Below are 16,455 nucleotides of genomic sequence, written 5' to 3'. Positions count from 1 at the left end.
GCAGCTTGTGTGGTAGTAGCTATCTTTTAGCTCCATGAATGGACACTTTTCAACACTTGCCTCTTAGGCATTTTTTGCATGCTGGTCCAATAGCAAACTGAAGTTCACTAGGGCATATTCACTGGGAAGTACTTTGACATCATGGAAACAAAAGGGAATTGTGCAAAAGTATTCTAGAGGAACACAGAAAGTTTCCTTTTCACTCACTGAGTAGGACTATTTGTCTATCTATTCATTGAATCATAGAATTGTAGAGTTGAAATGGACCCCAAGGCTCATCTAGATCAGGCATATCCAACAGGTAGGTCGTGATCTACCGGTAGATCACTGGGTGTCTGCGTTAGATCACTGGTAGATCATTCGCTCCTCACAAAGAAGCTGAACAACTGCGGCTCCCCTAAAAACTTTGACCTGAACCCCCCCAAAATGGGCCTTCCTAACAAAAGCTCAACAACATTCAGGTGACTTCTTTTTAGGAGCACAAATCTGTCTGACATGGCAAGGGGGAGCATGTCTGGTGCGGTCAGAAAAGCTGCCATTCCTTTTGACGTTTAACAATGTCAAACTACGTTGACTATTACAACTCCCAACATCCCTGCATGCTGAGGCTGCATATTAACTCCATGGATGGACCGCTTTCTTTCTTCTTTTTTAAAATAAATTTTTATTTGATTTTCAAAAATATAAACATACCACAAAAACAATTCCAAATGTCGAGATTACTCTGAATCTCCTGACTTCCCCCTATCCCTTCCATGGGCCCTATTAATCCTATTTTCAACTGCATATCATTGCTTCTCCAATTTTTATCTTCCTCAATTATCCATACATACTGTTACAAGTGTGCTTAAAATTCTGCCAATGTTTAAACCTGCTTACAATCATCTTCTATATACATTATAAACTTTATATACATTATAAACTTTTCCCATTCTTTTTTATAAAGATCTTGTCTTCTTGATTCCTGAGCTTCCTAGTTAGTTTTGACATTTTGGCATAGTCCATCAGCTTGGATGGACCGCTTTCAATGCTCATTAGCACATTTATTTAAAAGATGTGAACAAAAGGTGCTGACTTTCACAGGCAACTTCATAACACTAGCTTAGTTTTCTTTTAAGTTTAAAACTAATTAAATGGAGACTACAGCAGCAAGAAAGCTACTTGCCCCCAAATGGGAAGAAGCAGAAGTCCCAGCAAAGGAAGAATGGATACAAAAACTTATGGAATATGCAGAAATGGCGAGATTTATCAGAAGAATATGAAATCAAGATAACAAACTTTTTATAAGAGAATGGAAATGGTTTACTGAATATTTACAGACAATCTGTAAACAGATAACCTGTAAACAGATAACAACCACTGATAAACCACAGATAACAACCACTGATAACCACAGATAAACAGATAATCTGTAAACAGATAACAACCACTGGCAGGATTATTGTAATAACCTGCAGTTACCTGCAGTTACCAGGTTATTGTGATAACCTGCAGTGTATATATTTAAAGAAGATAAAAAAATGAGTAAGTTAAGTTAATTTGGATATGCAGAAGATATTAAAAATAATTTTAAGGAACTACAGAAAGAGGGGGAAGGAAGACAACTTTTAAAAATGTCAAAATGACTTGATGATGATCATCAAGTCATCAAAATGACTTTGGTGATGGTGGTGGTGAGGATGATAATTATAATTTATTATTTATACCCCGCCCATCTGGCTGGGTTTCCCCAGCCACTCTGGGTGGCTTCCAACAAAATATTAAAAATACAATAAAACATCAGACATTAAAAACTTCCCTAAACATGAAATGTATATATCTGAAAAGTATAAATGAAGTTTTTAAAAAACCTAAATGGAGGGAACCCGTCCATAACCACCAAATCATCATTTAGCGTATTTATTTTGAGTAAGTCAACTCGTAGATGGTCAGTGAAACCATTTGAAACCATTGCTTGACACAGAGGAGGCAAGTAGTTAAAACAGTACCTTCAGCACTGGCTCTGTGGACAGCTCCGGTTAATCTATAGGCAATAATCTTGAGCTTTGCTTTTTAATCTGAAAACCAACTCTGGAAGTTTCAGGCAAGAGTAGAAAAGCAGAGTGAATGGGGACAGGGTGGGGGCTGGGGGGAAGGAGGGCTTGTTAACCCTTTCCCTTCCCATCATTTTTTCTCTCAAAATTGCCCTTAGAATCATAACAATGTAGAGTTGAAAAAAGCCCTTCTCCCCAATGCTTTTCTTCTAGAAACAAAAGGTGTTGGTGCTGCGTAGCCCCAGAAAAAAACACTGCTGCTCCTTGTAGCCGAATTTCCTCCCAGAAACCCCCAGAAAAAAGCACTGGAAAGGAGAATATATTGTCTTGTTGTTGTTTAGTTGTTTAGTCGTGTCCGACTCTTCGTGACCCCATGGAGCAGAGCACGCCAGGCACTTCTGTCTTCCACTGCCTCCCACAGTTTAGTCAAACTCATGCTGGTAGCTTCAAGAACACTATCCAACCATCTCGTCCTCTGTCGTCCCCTTCTCCTTGTGCCCTCCATCAGGGTCTTTTCCAGGGAGTCTTCTCTTCTCATGAGGTGGCCAAAGTATTGGAGTCTCAGCTTCAGGATCTGTCCTTCCAGTGAACACTCAGGGCTGATTTCCTTCAGAATGGATAGGTTTGATCTTCTTGCAGTCCATGGGACTCTTAAGAGTCTCCTCCAGCACCATAATTCAAAAGCATCAATTCTTTGGCGATCAGCCTTCTTTATGGTCCAACTCTCACTTCCATACATCACTACTGGGAAAACCATAGCTTTAACTATACGGACCTTTGTTGGCAAGGTGATGCCTCTGCTTTTTAAGATGCTGTCTAGGTTTGTCATTGCTTTTTTCCCAAGAATTTCCTCCATAGTGGCCGACAATTTGTGAGAGGGGGCACTAGGTTGAATCCTGACAACACAGAAGTACCATTTGGGAGGGGCAGGAGGTGGGCAGGTGTGGAGGACTCCCTGTCCTGAATGGGGTAACTGTGCCCCTGAAGTACCAGGTGCACAGCCTGGGAGTCATAGCTGTCCATGGAGGCACAGGTCAGTTCTGTGTCCAGGGCAGCTGTCTACCAGCTCCATCTGCTACGCAGGCTGAGACCCTACCTGCACACAGACTGTCTCTCCAGAATGGTGCATGCTCTAGTTATCTCTCGCTGAGACTACTGCAATGAGCTCTATGTGGGGCTACCTTTGAAGGTGACCCAGAAACTACATCTAATCCAGAATGCGGCAGCTAGACTGATGATTGGGAGCGGTCGCCGAGACCATATAACACCGTTCTTGAAAGACCTACACTGGCTCCCAGTACATTTCTGAGTGAAATTCAAAGTGTTGGTGCTGACCTTTAAAGCCCTAAACAGCGTCGGTATCAGGAACTTCTTAATTATATCTGAGGGAGCGTCTCCACCCCCATCATTCTGCCCGGACACTGAGGTCCAGCTCTGAGGGCCTTCTGGCGGTTCCCTCGCTGCGAGAAGCCAAGTTGGTAGTGGCACCCGCCCTGTGGAACGTCCTCCCAGCAGATGTCAAAGAGGAAAACAACTACCAAACTTTTAGAAGACATCTGAAGGCAGCCCTGTTTAGGGAAGCTTTTAATGTTTAATAGATTATTGTATTTTAATATTCTGTTGGTAGCCGCCCAGAGTGGCTGGGGAAACCCAGCCAGATGGGTGGGGTATAAATAATAAATTATTATTATTCATGGCCCCACAAAAACACTTTAGCCTCTTGTCTCTCACTTCTCTGTGAACAAAAGTTAGAATATAAAGGAGAGCTGGCCATTTGTTTCAAGCAGGGGAAAGGTTGGCATGGAAGCAGCTTCAGAAGAAAAAGCAATTAGGGTAGATATCTCTTTAATTAGAAATTTCACCAATGCTGTTTCACCTTCCACACAACCCATCTTCTCTCTTTTGAAAGTATGTGTGCATTTAGAGTTTGAGGAATTCTGCAGGGACCACACTCTGCGAGGCATAAAAAGGAGAGACATTCAGGCACAGATCCTCTGGTTTGCAAACAATGATGTACATTAAGCAGCCTTTTCTGTCTCCAATGGCCTATCAATTAAAATCAAAGGCGTATACGGGGGGGGCACCCCACAGACCTAAGGAGCGTCTCCATCCCCATCGTTTTGCCTGGTCACTGAGGTCCAACGCCGAGGGCCTTCTGGTGGTTCCCTCACTGCGAGAAACCAAGTTACAGGGAACCAGGCAGAGGGCCTTCTCAGTAGTGGCACCCGTCCTGTGGAACGCCCTCCCATCAGATGTCAAAGAGAACAACAACTACCAGACTTTTACAAGACATCTGAAGGCAGCCCTTTTTAGGGAAGCTTTTGATGTTTAACAGACTACTGTATTTTAATACTTTGTTGGAAGCCGCCCAGAGTGGCTGGGGAAACCCAGTGGGATGGGCAGGGGTTAAATAATAAATTAGTAGTAGTAGTAATAGTAGTAGTAAGGACCAGTTTTGCTTGCAGAAGACGTAGATAGTGTAATCTGCTCTGAACCCTCCTCCCCCAGCAGCAATCATAGGACAAAGACCCCTCTCCTTCCCTCAGGAACAACCCTCAATTGCTGCCACCAACTTTATGTAGTAGAGACATAGCTGCCAGGGTCATCAGTTTTCTGGCTTGGCAGTTACCCAAGCCATTTGCAATGAACATAACCACACCAGGAACCTCAGCAGGGACTGTACAGTAAAGCCATAATAGGTCTTACAGCACAGTGTCAGTGCAACATCAAAGGATATCAACACAGCCTTTTGAAAGAGTATAGCCTTATCTGTCCTCATGACAATTACATTATCAGGCCTCCCTGAAGAACAGGATTGCTAAGGTGCACATCAGAGAATAAGCATTTACCTTTCAAATCACTGATAAAGTGAGAAACAGGGTTGCAGCCACTCCTGGCTCCTTCTCCTTCTCCTCTGCTCCTTTCCTTTTTCTTTTTAGCCTGTCCTTGCCCACCTGAGGTAGGAGAACAGAACTCTACTCCTGCCCCTATGGCAGGCACAGGCAGGTGGATGAAAAGGATCAGAGGAGGAGGAGGGGAAATGGTACCTTCTAGCCTCCTTAGATGTGTGTTTAAAGAGGGAAAGGTTTATTTTCCAGGCTGCAACCCAGCAACCCTACAGAGGACTGCTGTGCTGTAAGTGCTAGGACTGAAAACCTCCTGCCTTTCATGACTTCCAAAGGAAGAGGAATCTGGAGCAGGTCTTTGCTCAACAACCTGAGCATGCTCATTTTTCCTTAATGAATTCATCAGAAATCAACAGTGGACTGACTTGGGTCTGCTTGGGTAGAGATGGGTTCATTGTGTAATAAACGAAAATCTGCCCTTATTCCCTTATGGGGAACATAATAGCCCTTATAAAGTCCTTTGCAGGTTCTCCATTGGTCGGAGAAAATAACAGAGGCCAACCAGAGAATATTCAGAAGCAAAGCAGCTTGTAAATCTGATCTTTTTTGAACTGTTGCAACAGGGTGCTCCCCTCACACGCAGGAAAGGAGGAGGACCCCGAAGCCCAGGTGTGCCCGCCCTTATACTGTATAGACATTTTAAATTGCCCACCCTGGAGTCCAAGACCACCCCCCAGAAACATCATACATACAGAAGGGGTTAGCCCAAGACCACCACCCCAGATACATCATACCTACATCACAGGAAAGGTGGTCTACAACAGAAATCTGAGTGCGCTGTTTTTCTCCTGTCTGGCAGGTTACCTGTTAATGCTCGATTGGATACCCTGGGGAGCCTGGTCAGTCTTTTGTAATGACAAATACTTAGTTCCTGAGCCAGGTCACAGGCTCACCCTATTCATACACAGACATACCCTTAAGACAGGATTTGGGAAGGAAAAGACAATGGGAAAGCTTTTCCATTTTCCTTTGACCTTGCAGAGAAAACATTTGATCAGTTTGGGAGTCAGGGCTGTTTTCCTGTGCTGCTTCAGACATGTGGTTTATATATTTATGTACATGTTTGCTTGGTACATTTATAAACATTTATTATATATACGAGACCTTAATTTTTTTATTTCAATTGCAAGTCTCCCTGCACCACTGAAGCCCAAAGGTAGGCCAGCATTGTGCCACCGTTATGATAGCACATGTCACTCATGGACAAAACACATAGTTTGAGTGCCAAAGATCCCATGGGGCTCATAGGCCAGTGCCTATTTAATAATCTGGCACTGCTGAAGTCACTCCTCTAGGTGTGGATAGTCATTACAGACAGACTTCATCAAATCTAGAATTCCTTTCCTTCCATTATGGCCTTTTGTTCCCAGCAAGTGAGTACATATGGGAGCATATAATTTATTCCCAGAGGGTAAGGTTGAAAGATTCCGGATATCATTGCCCAATCTTTCTAGATCATGCCTTCGCTTTAGGCGGCAGGCTACAATGTCCTCATGTCAAATTACAGGACATTGTTTATCCATGGGAATCAAGTCCTGAAATCACCAGTCGGGCAGTTTAGGTAATAAACAAGCACATACAAGCCAACAGCCGAAACTTAACTACTAAAGCTTTCCCCCCAGAATGCAAATGTGAAGAGCTGGAAAAGATTCCACCTATTGAATTTTTCTTGCCACAGAGCTGCTTAAAGCAACAGGGGTCCTATCAGACACACAAACACACATACACACACACACCTCCACCATGCATCCTGTTAACAATACACAATTGTAAAGCTGAAGGCACAAAGCAAATGTACACTCTTGGTAAATAATATCACACAGCACAGGAAAAAGAAAATCAGAAGTAACACATGGCACAGATAATAATAAGATAGCCATATCCAGTCCGAAGTAAGTGTGTGTGTGTGTGTGTGTGTGTGTGTGTGTGTGTGTGTGTGTAAAATAGCACCTACAGTTTGAAAGGGACGCGGGTGGTGCTGTGGTCTAAACCACTGAGCCTCTTGGGCTTGCCGATCAGAAGGTCGGCGGTTCGAATCCCCGCGACGGGGTGAGCTCCCGTTGTTCGGTCCCTGCTCCTGCCAACCTAGCAGTTCAAAAGCACGCCAGTGCAAGTAGATAAATAGGTACCGCTGTGGCACAAAGGTAAACAGCATTTCTGTGCGCTGCTCTGGTTTCGGTGTTCCGTTGTGCCAGAAGCGGCTTAGTGATGCTGGCCACATGACCCGGAAAAACTGTCTGCGGACAAATGCTAGCTCCCTTGGCCTGTAAAGCGAGATGAGCGCTGCAACCCCAGAGTCATCTGCAACTGGACTTAACTGTCAGGGGTCCTTTACCTTTACAGTTTGAAAGCAGATCTTGGGCATGGCCAGAGCCCTTTGGATATGCTAGCACTACAAAGCTGCTGTTGAGAAACCTGTCTCTTCGGTCTAAAGGAGAACAACATGGGCTACTGTGATCAAACTCTGTGATCAACATCGCTATTGAATACTACTCTAGGCCACATTCACACCAGGCATTTAAAGCACTCTGATGCCTTCTCAGAGAACTCTGAGAAGTGTAGCTCTGGAAGGGGCTCTGAGATGAAAGGCTGCTATTTAGTCACCAGGGACCACGAGTGGAGGTGTGCTTTTGTCCTTGTGCCCTGGCTGTGGGCTACCTATAGGCATCCAGTAGGCCATTGTGAGAACAGGAGCTCTTGAAGTTCCCCACAAGCATGTATCTCAGGCCACTGAATGTGCATTATTGTATTTACTTTTCAGCTGTTTCCATTTCCCAAGGCTACATGTTGCACCAGAAAGAAATTAACTAATCTTATTTTCAGATAGCGCCTTACTCTTCTTGCTGTGTTGAATCCCTTCCTAATTCTAGGCAACCTTTGCTGACTTTTTTCCAGTTAAACACGGCTGTTACAATGTAATGCTTTCCCACAGCAGAACACCAGCTCCAGAAATCCCACTATCTCCCTAAGCAGATATGAAATGAATACAACAAGGACAACCAATACACGAGGAAAAGGAGATTTGTTGCGGCACACATTAAATTTGGCAGGGATTTGTTCTGTTTCAGCTGCAAAGATTGATAGGGGTTGCCATAGGATTGGAATAAGAGACTACCAAGCTCCACGGAAACCAATTCATCAACACAGAAGCTAGGCATTATATAACACCTGTATGCACGCGCACGCACACACACACACACACAGAGAGAGAGAGAGAGAGAGAGGGTCTGCCAGACATCTTTCAGGGTCCCAATTGGATGTTCTCCACCAGCCAAGAGAGGCAAACGAGGATGCCTTGAAATGTTGCAGATGAAATGCTCAGATCACACAAACACCCCACGCAATAAAAGAACTACTTGTATTGGTTTCTCCTGGATTCCGCTATCAGGAACTTGGAACTTCTTAATTATATTTGAAGGAGCGTCTCCACCCCCATCGTTCTACCCGGACACTGAGGTCCAGTGCCGAGGGCCTTCTGGCAGTTCCCTCACTGCGAGAAGCCAAGTTACAGGGAACCAGGCAGAGGGCCTTCTCGGTAGTGGCACCCTCCCTATAGAACACCCTCCCACCAGATGTCAAAGAGAACAACAACTACCAGACTTTTAGAAGACATCTGAAGGCAGCCCTGTTTCGGGAAGCTTTTAATGTTTGATGTATCATAGTATTTTAATATTTTTTTGGAAGCCGCCCAGAGTGGCTGGGGAAGCCCAGCCGGATGGGCTGGGTATAAATAATAAAATTATTATTAATTATTATTATTATTAATTATTCTCGGTTCCAGTTCAAGAGTTGCCTGCAGCACTTGGTTGGCTGCCAGCCTTTCTCTGTAAGCCTCTCATTAAAGAAAGTCCCAGCTAGTTGTGTACCCTCCTCGTGACTTCATAACATGCACTCCATCTTATTTCTCTGGCTCTCAAGGGATTCAGGAAGCTGCCATACTGAGTCAGATCATTGGTCCATGTAGCTCAGTCTACACACTGACTGGTAGCAGATCTCCAGGGTTTCAGACAGGAAGTCTCCCCCAGTCCTGCTTGGAGATGCCAAAGATGGAACCCATGACCTTCTACACGCAAAGCAGATGTTCCATTGCTGAGCTACAGCCCTGGCCCTAATGCTAAGTGACCACTGGAGCTGTGCAATATACAACTTTTATGATGAGGAAAGAAAGTCTTGGGTAAACTGTGTCATAGAGTATGCATCGGGGTGAGGAACTGGACCCACCAAGTGAGATGGATTTTTTTCCTCCTTCACTCTCTGTAGACCAGCGGTTCTCAACCTGTGGGTCCCCAGATGTTGTTGGACTACAACTCCCATCATCCCTGAGCTCTGACCTACCTTGCTAGCTAGGGATGATGGGAGTTGTAGTCCAACAGCATCTGGCAACCTACAGGTTGAGAACCACTGCTGTAGACCAAGTTTGAAAGTAGGTGGGGCCATCTACCTGTCCATTGCATGACATCATGCACATAAAGGAGCATCTCCACCCCCATCATTCTTCCCGGACACTGAGCTCCAGCTCCGAGGGCCTTCTGGCAGTTCCCTCACTGCAAGAAGTGAGGTTACAGGGAACCAGGCAGAGGGCCTTCTTGGTAGTGGCGCCCACCCTGTGGAACACCCTCCCATAAGATGTCAAGGAAAAAAACAACTTTTAGGAGACATCTGAAGGCAGCCCTGTTTAAGGAAGTTTTTAATGTTTGATGTTTTATCATGTTTTTAATATCCTGTTGGAAGCTGCTCAGAGTGGCTGGGGAAGCCCAGCCAGATGGGTGGGGTATAAGTAATAGAATAATAATAATAATAATAATAATAATAATAATAATAATAATAATATATGCTAATGTGAGCCACAGTTCCAATAAAGACTACTTTACTGACATTGAAGACTCTGGACCCGGAATCTTGTTCCCTACCCACCTCCATCAGAAATACAGTAAATAACAGGGCCTTTTCACCTGTGGCACCCAAAACATGAAACAGCCCCCCAGTCTGAAGGAAGCTCCTCCTGGCTCCTTTGCTGCTCCTTGTTTAGACAGGAACCAAAGGCTGTTTGAATTCAGCTAATTTTTATAGGTTACTAACCTGCAGATGTTTTATGCTGCTACTGCTTTTTAAGGTTTTTTTTAAACCAACATCATTTTTTATTGATATTTTGCTCTTTTTCATATGTGCTCTGCTTTTTGTTGATACCTTGATTTATTATCGTGTCTTGTTTTATTTTAGATTGAAACCGCCTTGAATATTTTGATTGCAAATCACCTTTAACATTTTAAATGTCAACTAAGAAATTAGCACAATGTATCACAATTATATATTTAAATTCTGCGATAAAAGAGAATTTCAGACGGTGCCATTTCCCCCACCTTTGTAGCATGAAACAAACCATGTTTCCAATTTCGAGAAGCTACGGTACCTGTTTTTCTCTTGCATTAGACAACACTGCCAAACACAAGAGAACATATCAGCCCTTTTAAAAATGACCAGCATTGGCTTTTTCCCTTCTTCACCTCATCTACGCAGGCAGGAAAAATCATAAATACTTTCCACTTTAGGTCATCTGCAAACAGGAGTCCTGACTGAAACCAAATTTCAGGAACTCCTTCATTCCATTCGCTGCACAAACTACACTGAATTATTATGTTTTAAGCAAGCAGTTCGGTTTCATTAGATGCATGAATTATTGGCGATTTTGCTAAGATTTCTAGCATCCTTTGGCACATTACAGGTTAAGTTATTCCACTTTCTATTCCATAAAGGGTTGAACTTTTAATCCTCTTAGGCTCGGCTCGGCTGCCTCCTTTGCAGAGCTTAAAATATCTACATCCAATGCATAACAGGTACACTCATCCCAGAATGTGCACTGGGGTTGCTGCTGTAATCTTGAGCTGCAAATTAGAATCTCCTAAAATGCCTTTTCCCATCAAACTGCATCAGTACAGTGGTACCTCCATTTATGAACTTAATCCGTTCCGGAAGTCCGTTCTTAAACCAAAACCGTTCTTAAACCGAGGCGTGCTTTCCCTAATGAGGCCTCCCACCGCCGGTGCCCTTCCACTGTTCGGATTCTGTTCTTAGACCGAGGTAAAGTTCACAAACCGGGACACTACTTCTGGTTTTGCAGTTTGTAAACCAAATCGTTCGTAAACAGGGCTGTTCTTAAACCGAGGTAATGGGAGAGGATGGGGTGAGAGACACCTGCGGGACCTTTTCTCTTCTACGCAACTCTACAAAGGGAATATAATCTCTTAGGCCTCACTCCTCTGCAGTCTTCATCAAGAGGGTAAACTTCTATCACCCAGGCTCCCATCCATATTTGAATTGCACTGTTATTTACATCATGGTAGCCTAATCCATGGGTAGGAGAACTAAGGCCCGGGGGCCAGATCCAGCCCAATCGCCTTCTCAATCCGGCCCGCAGATGGTCCGGGAATCAGCATGTTTTTTACATGAGTAGAATGTGTGCTTTTATTTAAAATGCATCTCTGGGTTATTTGTGGGGCATAGGAATTTGTTCATTCCACCCCCCAAAAAATATAGCCCGGCCCCCCACAAGGTCTGAGGGACAGTGGACCGGCCTCCTGCTGAAAAGGTTTGCTGACCCCTGGGCCCTAACCCTAGGACTTGCTGAGGAAGGGCAAAAAATGTTACTATCGCAATGCCAAAATCAAAACAACTGAAGCAACTCAAGACAGCACAACTGCATTGGTGTAGCTACACTAGCCAAGGCTTGTTATTATTATTATTAATAATAATAATAATAATTAAATTGGTACACCGCCTTACACCCGTAGGTCTTAGGGCAGTTCACAGGAGAAAATCACAATATAAAAACACAAAATACATAATCAAAATTAAAAAATAGAACAACCCAATAACACCCAAACACATTTTTGAAGGGCATTGAATGTCAATCAACCAAAGGCCTGAGAGCAGGCATAGGCAAACTCGGCCCTTCAGGTTTTGGGACTACAACTCCCATCATCCCTAGCTAACAGGACCAGTGGTCAGGGATGGTGGGAACTGTAGTCTCAAAACATCTGGAGGGCCGAGTTTGCCTATGCCTGCCTGAGAGGAATGTTTTTGCCTGCCACCTAAAGGTGTATTCCACAGACGGGGAGCCACTGCAGAGAAGGCCTTTTTAGAGCTCCCATATCTTTAAGAATTATTTTTAAATATTTATATTTTATTAAGGCGATTTCAGTTAAAAGAAATAAAGTGATACAGGTGGGAAAAGAAGGAAAAGTGAGAGGGAGAACAACAACAATACATACAAAATCAAAAATATACCAAAAAAGGAGTAATATACGATATTCCCATACTTTCTTGTATAAACTGGTATAGTGTTGTTGTCCTAGTGCTTATGAAAATGCTAACAGCCCACTACATTTTGTATAAACTCATTCCAAATGTTATCATATTTATCCATACAGAGTCTGCGCCATTAAGCAGTCCATTCATAAATTGCCAGTGATATATCATCAGTCCATTGACTGAAGGGTAGCATCTCTTTATTTTTCCAATTCCTCAATATCAATCTCTTGGCCACCATTAGGGCACGGAAAATCCATTTCCGTTGTCCTGTTGACAATTTCCATAATAATTCAATAAAACATTCTCCGCTGAAAGGTACCTTTAAGAATTATGTAGAGTTGGAAAAAATGCCAAATGCAGTATTTTCACCTGCTGCTCAGATCTCTCAAGGACTGCATACTCCTATGAGAACCTGTCCAATTACTCACATCATCCCTGGTGGACCTATTCCTAATGCCTCCACAATTCAAGACCCCATAGGCCATCACAAGAAAGAGCACCATCTTGTGAGTCACTCTTGATTAGTGGCAAAAAGTTCACTTGGCTCCTTCCTTGTAGGAATCAGACCAAAAACCTTACAATTTTGTAAAACTTTTGTGGTTGCACATTAACTGTTTCGGTTCCCTGTAGTTTAAGCATCACTTTTATTTTTAACTCTGTTGATGCCGATATTGTTAGTTGCACCCTGTTGCTATGTCCAAAGCTGGTTTCAATTAATACGTGTGTTCTTATCTTTCAATTGTTGTAAGCCACCTCATGGATCTTTCTGATGGAAAGATGGCATATATATGAATAAATGAAAGCTGCACCTGCTAAAACTTATTTGTCTCCATTAGAGGTGGCGAACCTGTGGCCCTCCAGATGTTTTCGGACTACAAATCCCATCATCCACAGCCAGCATGGACAAATAGCCGGGGATGGTGGGAGTTGTAGTCCAACAGCATATATAAGTTTCAAAAAAGGATGATTAAGCTGTTTGTATATGTAAGGACAGCAGCTAGGATTCTTTATGCAAAAAATGGAAGGAAGAAGAAGTTCCCACCAAAGAAGAATGGATAAGCAATGTGATGGACTATGCAAAATAGGCAAAGTTAACAGCCAAAATAAGAGAACCTAATGACGATTGCTTTGTAGCAGAATGGAAGCCTTTTTTGGATTACTTAAAGAAATTCCATAATATGATGAACTCATGAGCAGGATTTGAACTATGAGCAACAGAAGGAATTAGAGATTATAGTATTGTTGTTATGGTATGAGATAGAAGACAGGGTGCAGCAAACAGGGTAAACTAAAAACACCATGGAAAATGGGATGGGAAGTCTACAAAACCAAGGAAAAAATTACTATGTATACAAGTGAGTACGCTAAACTTTTGAAAATTTAATTATAGATATAGATATAAAATAGAAGGCTGAATGTTACGCTGATCTGAGATTAAGTGTCTTCGGGTCCGGCAAGAAAGTTAAAACCATGAATCTCAAACATGCCTCAGCCAAGCACAGGCAAACTCGGCCCTCCAGATGTTTTGGGACTACAACTTCCACCATCCCTAGCTAACAGGACCAGTGGTCAGGGATGATGGGAACTGTAGTCTCAAAACATCTGGAGGGCCGAGTTTGCCTATGCCCGGCCTAAGGTGACATTACTGCCTTTGAAAATATTATCACTGGAGGGAGTCAATGGCCATTTTAAGTATAAAATGATGTCTTCTGGAGGTCATAGAAAAATGGTGACGAAGCTGTGGCCCTCCAGATGTTGTTGGACCACAACTCCCACCATTCCTTACCATTGACCATGCTGGTTTGGGTTGCTGGGAACTGGAAACCAACAACATCTCTGGAAGGCTACAGGTTTTCAGCCTGTGGCATAGATCGTAAACAAACAAGCAAACTGAAAACACATTTGATACTCAAACTAGTTTTGATGTCCGGTAGTTCCATTCAGCTCCAAAGTTAAGTTATGGTCTTCAAACCAATTACGATTCTCAAACCCAGTTGTTTTAGAATTGTTGATGGCTTCAACATAATGGTTTTGGGGCGTTGAAGCTCAAGGGTCTTCTGTTTCTGTACAATACAATACATTCATTGGATGCCTTGGTAAAGCTACCAACTTTATTGACACTCCATATCAGAGCAAAGGGAAAACAAAGACGAACCAAGTTCAAGCACTTTGATGAAGCACAAAAGCCCTCTCCATATTCGCATCAAAAGAAATTGTCAGCAAGACCAGTACCAAAATCTTCCAACATTCCCCCTTTGTGGGATGCCTGTAGGCTGTTTTAGAGAAAGAAACTGTGTTCTAGTCCTGTTCAGCAATCACGCAAATAGTTTGAAGAGCTTTGCCCTACAGATATTGACATTCTTCGCATAATCACCCAATGAGACAAGTCAACTGCTAGTGAGATCAGGCAATTAAAAAAAGAGAAAACCAACAGCAGGTAAGAACTATACTAGTGGCCAGGGGAGCAGGGATGGGTAAGGAATAAGGTTGCTGTTGTTGTCTAGTAGGCTATGGGAAGTATATAGGGAAGATGAGTCTGTCCAAAATCTGTAACGCAGAAGACGTGACTAAGGAGCAAACATGTGATGGTCAATTACAAGTAAGGGGGGTGGAGAAGGCAATTCTCACAACGGGGATTCAGTTTTCATTGCAATAACTGCTTTTAAAGTGCTGTGCACATCATCTCCCTGCCTAAGGCTATTGGTGAAATGTTGCAACTACATGCAGGAATCAGGGCCATAAATGTATCTCAAGTCATTTGGAAGCACAGAGCTATGAAATCAGGGGTGGCCAATGTAGGCTCCTTAAGACGTCACTCTGCTCCACAGATTTCCATGCAAGTACGTTCCGTTCTGTGACACAGGGATATACCCCCAGTCCTGACTAGGGCACTTGGTGCTTCTATGGGGTTCAGCACCAAGAACATGCCTCAATCTCCATTTTATGGTGTTCCACTGTTGCTCTCTCCAACGCACCAGTCTTCTGCATGGGGAGTAGGAGTCTCTGACTCCCCGCAAGAGGAAGGGTGCTCCTTTAGTGCGTATTTTCTAAAGTACAGGCCATGAAGATAGAAGCCAGCACAAAGGCTCACCGGCTTACTTAAACATATGGCAGCCACAGCAGTGAGGGAAAGGCCCTCTGCACATGCTCAGAGGCATGCCATTATTCCACACATTCCAGGACAAATGCACACCATTTCCGAAACCCTGAGCCCCATCCTGTGCTGTAAGAGATGTTAGAATCTGGGGGTTGTGGGTGGGGGAGCAGTCTCAGAAATAGGGCTTAGTGAGATTTGGGGAGCCCCAAGGATAATGCCCCCCCTGAAGGAAAGGCAGTTCTTAAATATCAGGCGGGAACGCAGGTCCCCCACCACCACCACCAAGTTGCCTACCTCATCCCCCTGGCCAAACTGCAGCCCCAGGGCGACGAAGTGCTCCACCCGGATGAAGCCGTCGGCGTCCTCATCGCACACATCGAAGACCTCCTTGAGCTTCCGCAGAAACTGCATCAGGTTCGGTGGCTCCCCGAGGCCACTGGGCTCCATGGCGCCCTATGGGGATTAGCTGGACGCCGCCGCGGGCGAGAGGCTCTCCCGGTCCATCACCGCAGGAGGAGAAGCGGCGGTGGGGGCGGAGGCAGCGGCGACGGCAGCAGCCATGATCTGGGCAGGCGAGCGGCTCCTGCTCTTCTCTCGCCTTCAGCCTGAACAGCTTCTGAATGACATCAGCAAAGGGAGGAGAAAGGCGCGCGGGAGGGGGCGGCGGGGGGGAGAGGCGGAGGGAGGAACAATGGCGAGAGGAGGAGGAGGAGGCGGCAGGGCGCGAGGGGACCAGCTCGCGGGGGACGAAGGATGCACATCAAAGAAGATGCCCGCGGCCGCCCAAGGGATGCGAACGTTGGGTACCACTAGGGGGCAAGGTTGCCGCTCCGGCGCATGCCGTCTCCCCACAACTCTTCCTCTATCTCTCTCTCACACACGTACTCACTCAATCTTCCGTTTTCACGTTTCTAAGACGCCGGATTCGTTTACACGGAGAGCCACCGCCGAACTCGGCACCTGAGCCGTCGGCATCTATTGAAAAACGAGAAGCGCATGTGCCAGATCACATTTGAGAGGTTTAGTTCCCTTGCACTGCTCTGTTATATATACCCACAATCAGTTTTCGGCAGTTTAGAACCCCTCCCCCGCCTTTCAACAGCTGGTTTTG

General features: G+C 44.4%; 1 protein-coding gene across 3 annotated transcripts in view; it reads right to left on the bottom strand.

Moving 5' to 3' along the window:
- RAB11FIP4 (RAB11 family interacting protein 4) overlaps positions 1-15,956 on the bottom strand; it is a 188,228-nt gene extending 172,272 nt beyond the window's left edge. Inside the window, exon 1 of one of the 3 annotated variants that reach the window (XM_081898647.1) lies at positions 15,639-15,956. In XM_081898647.1, coding sequence (XP_081754773.1) covers positions 15,639-15,791 — 153 coding nt within the window. In that variant the 5' untranslated portion in view covers positions 15,792-15,956. The remainder of the gene's footprint in view (positions 1-15,638) is intronic. The other 2 variants (XM_081898649.1, XM_081898648.1) reach the window with 2 other exon arrangements.
- Between the last annotated feature and the right edge of the window lie 499 nt (positions 15,957-16,455).

This window comes from Podarcis melisellensis, assembly GCF_964234715.1.
Source record: "Podarcis melisellensis genome assembly, chromosome: 2".
In the NCBI taxonomy this organism is placed as follows: domain Eukaryota; kingdom Metazoa; phylum Chordata; class Lepidosauria; order Squamata; family Lacertidae; genus Podarcis; species Podarcis melisellensis.
Note: the sequence above shows the minus strand (reverse complement) of the source record. Positions and strands in the feature narration are given on the sequence as shown.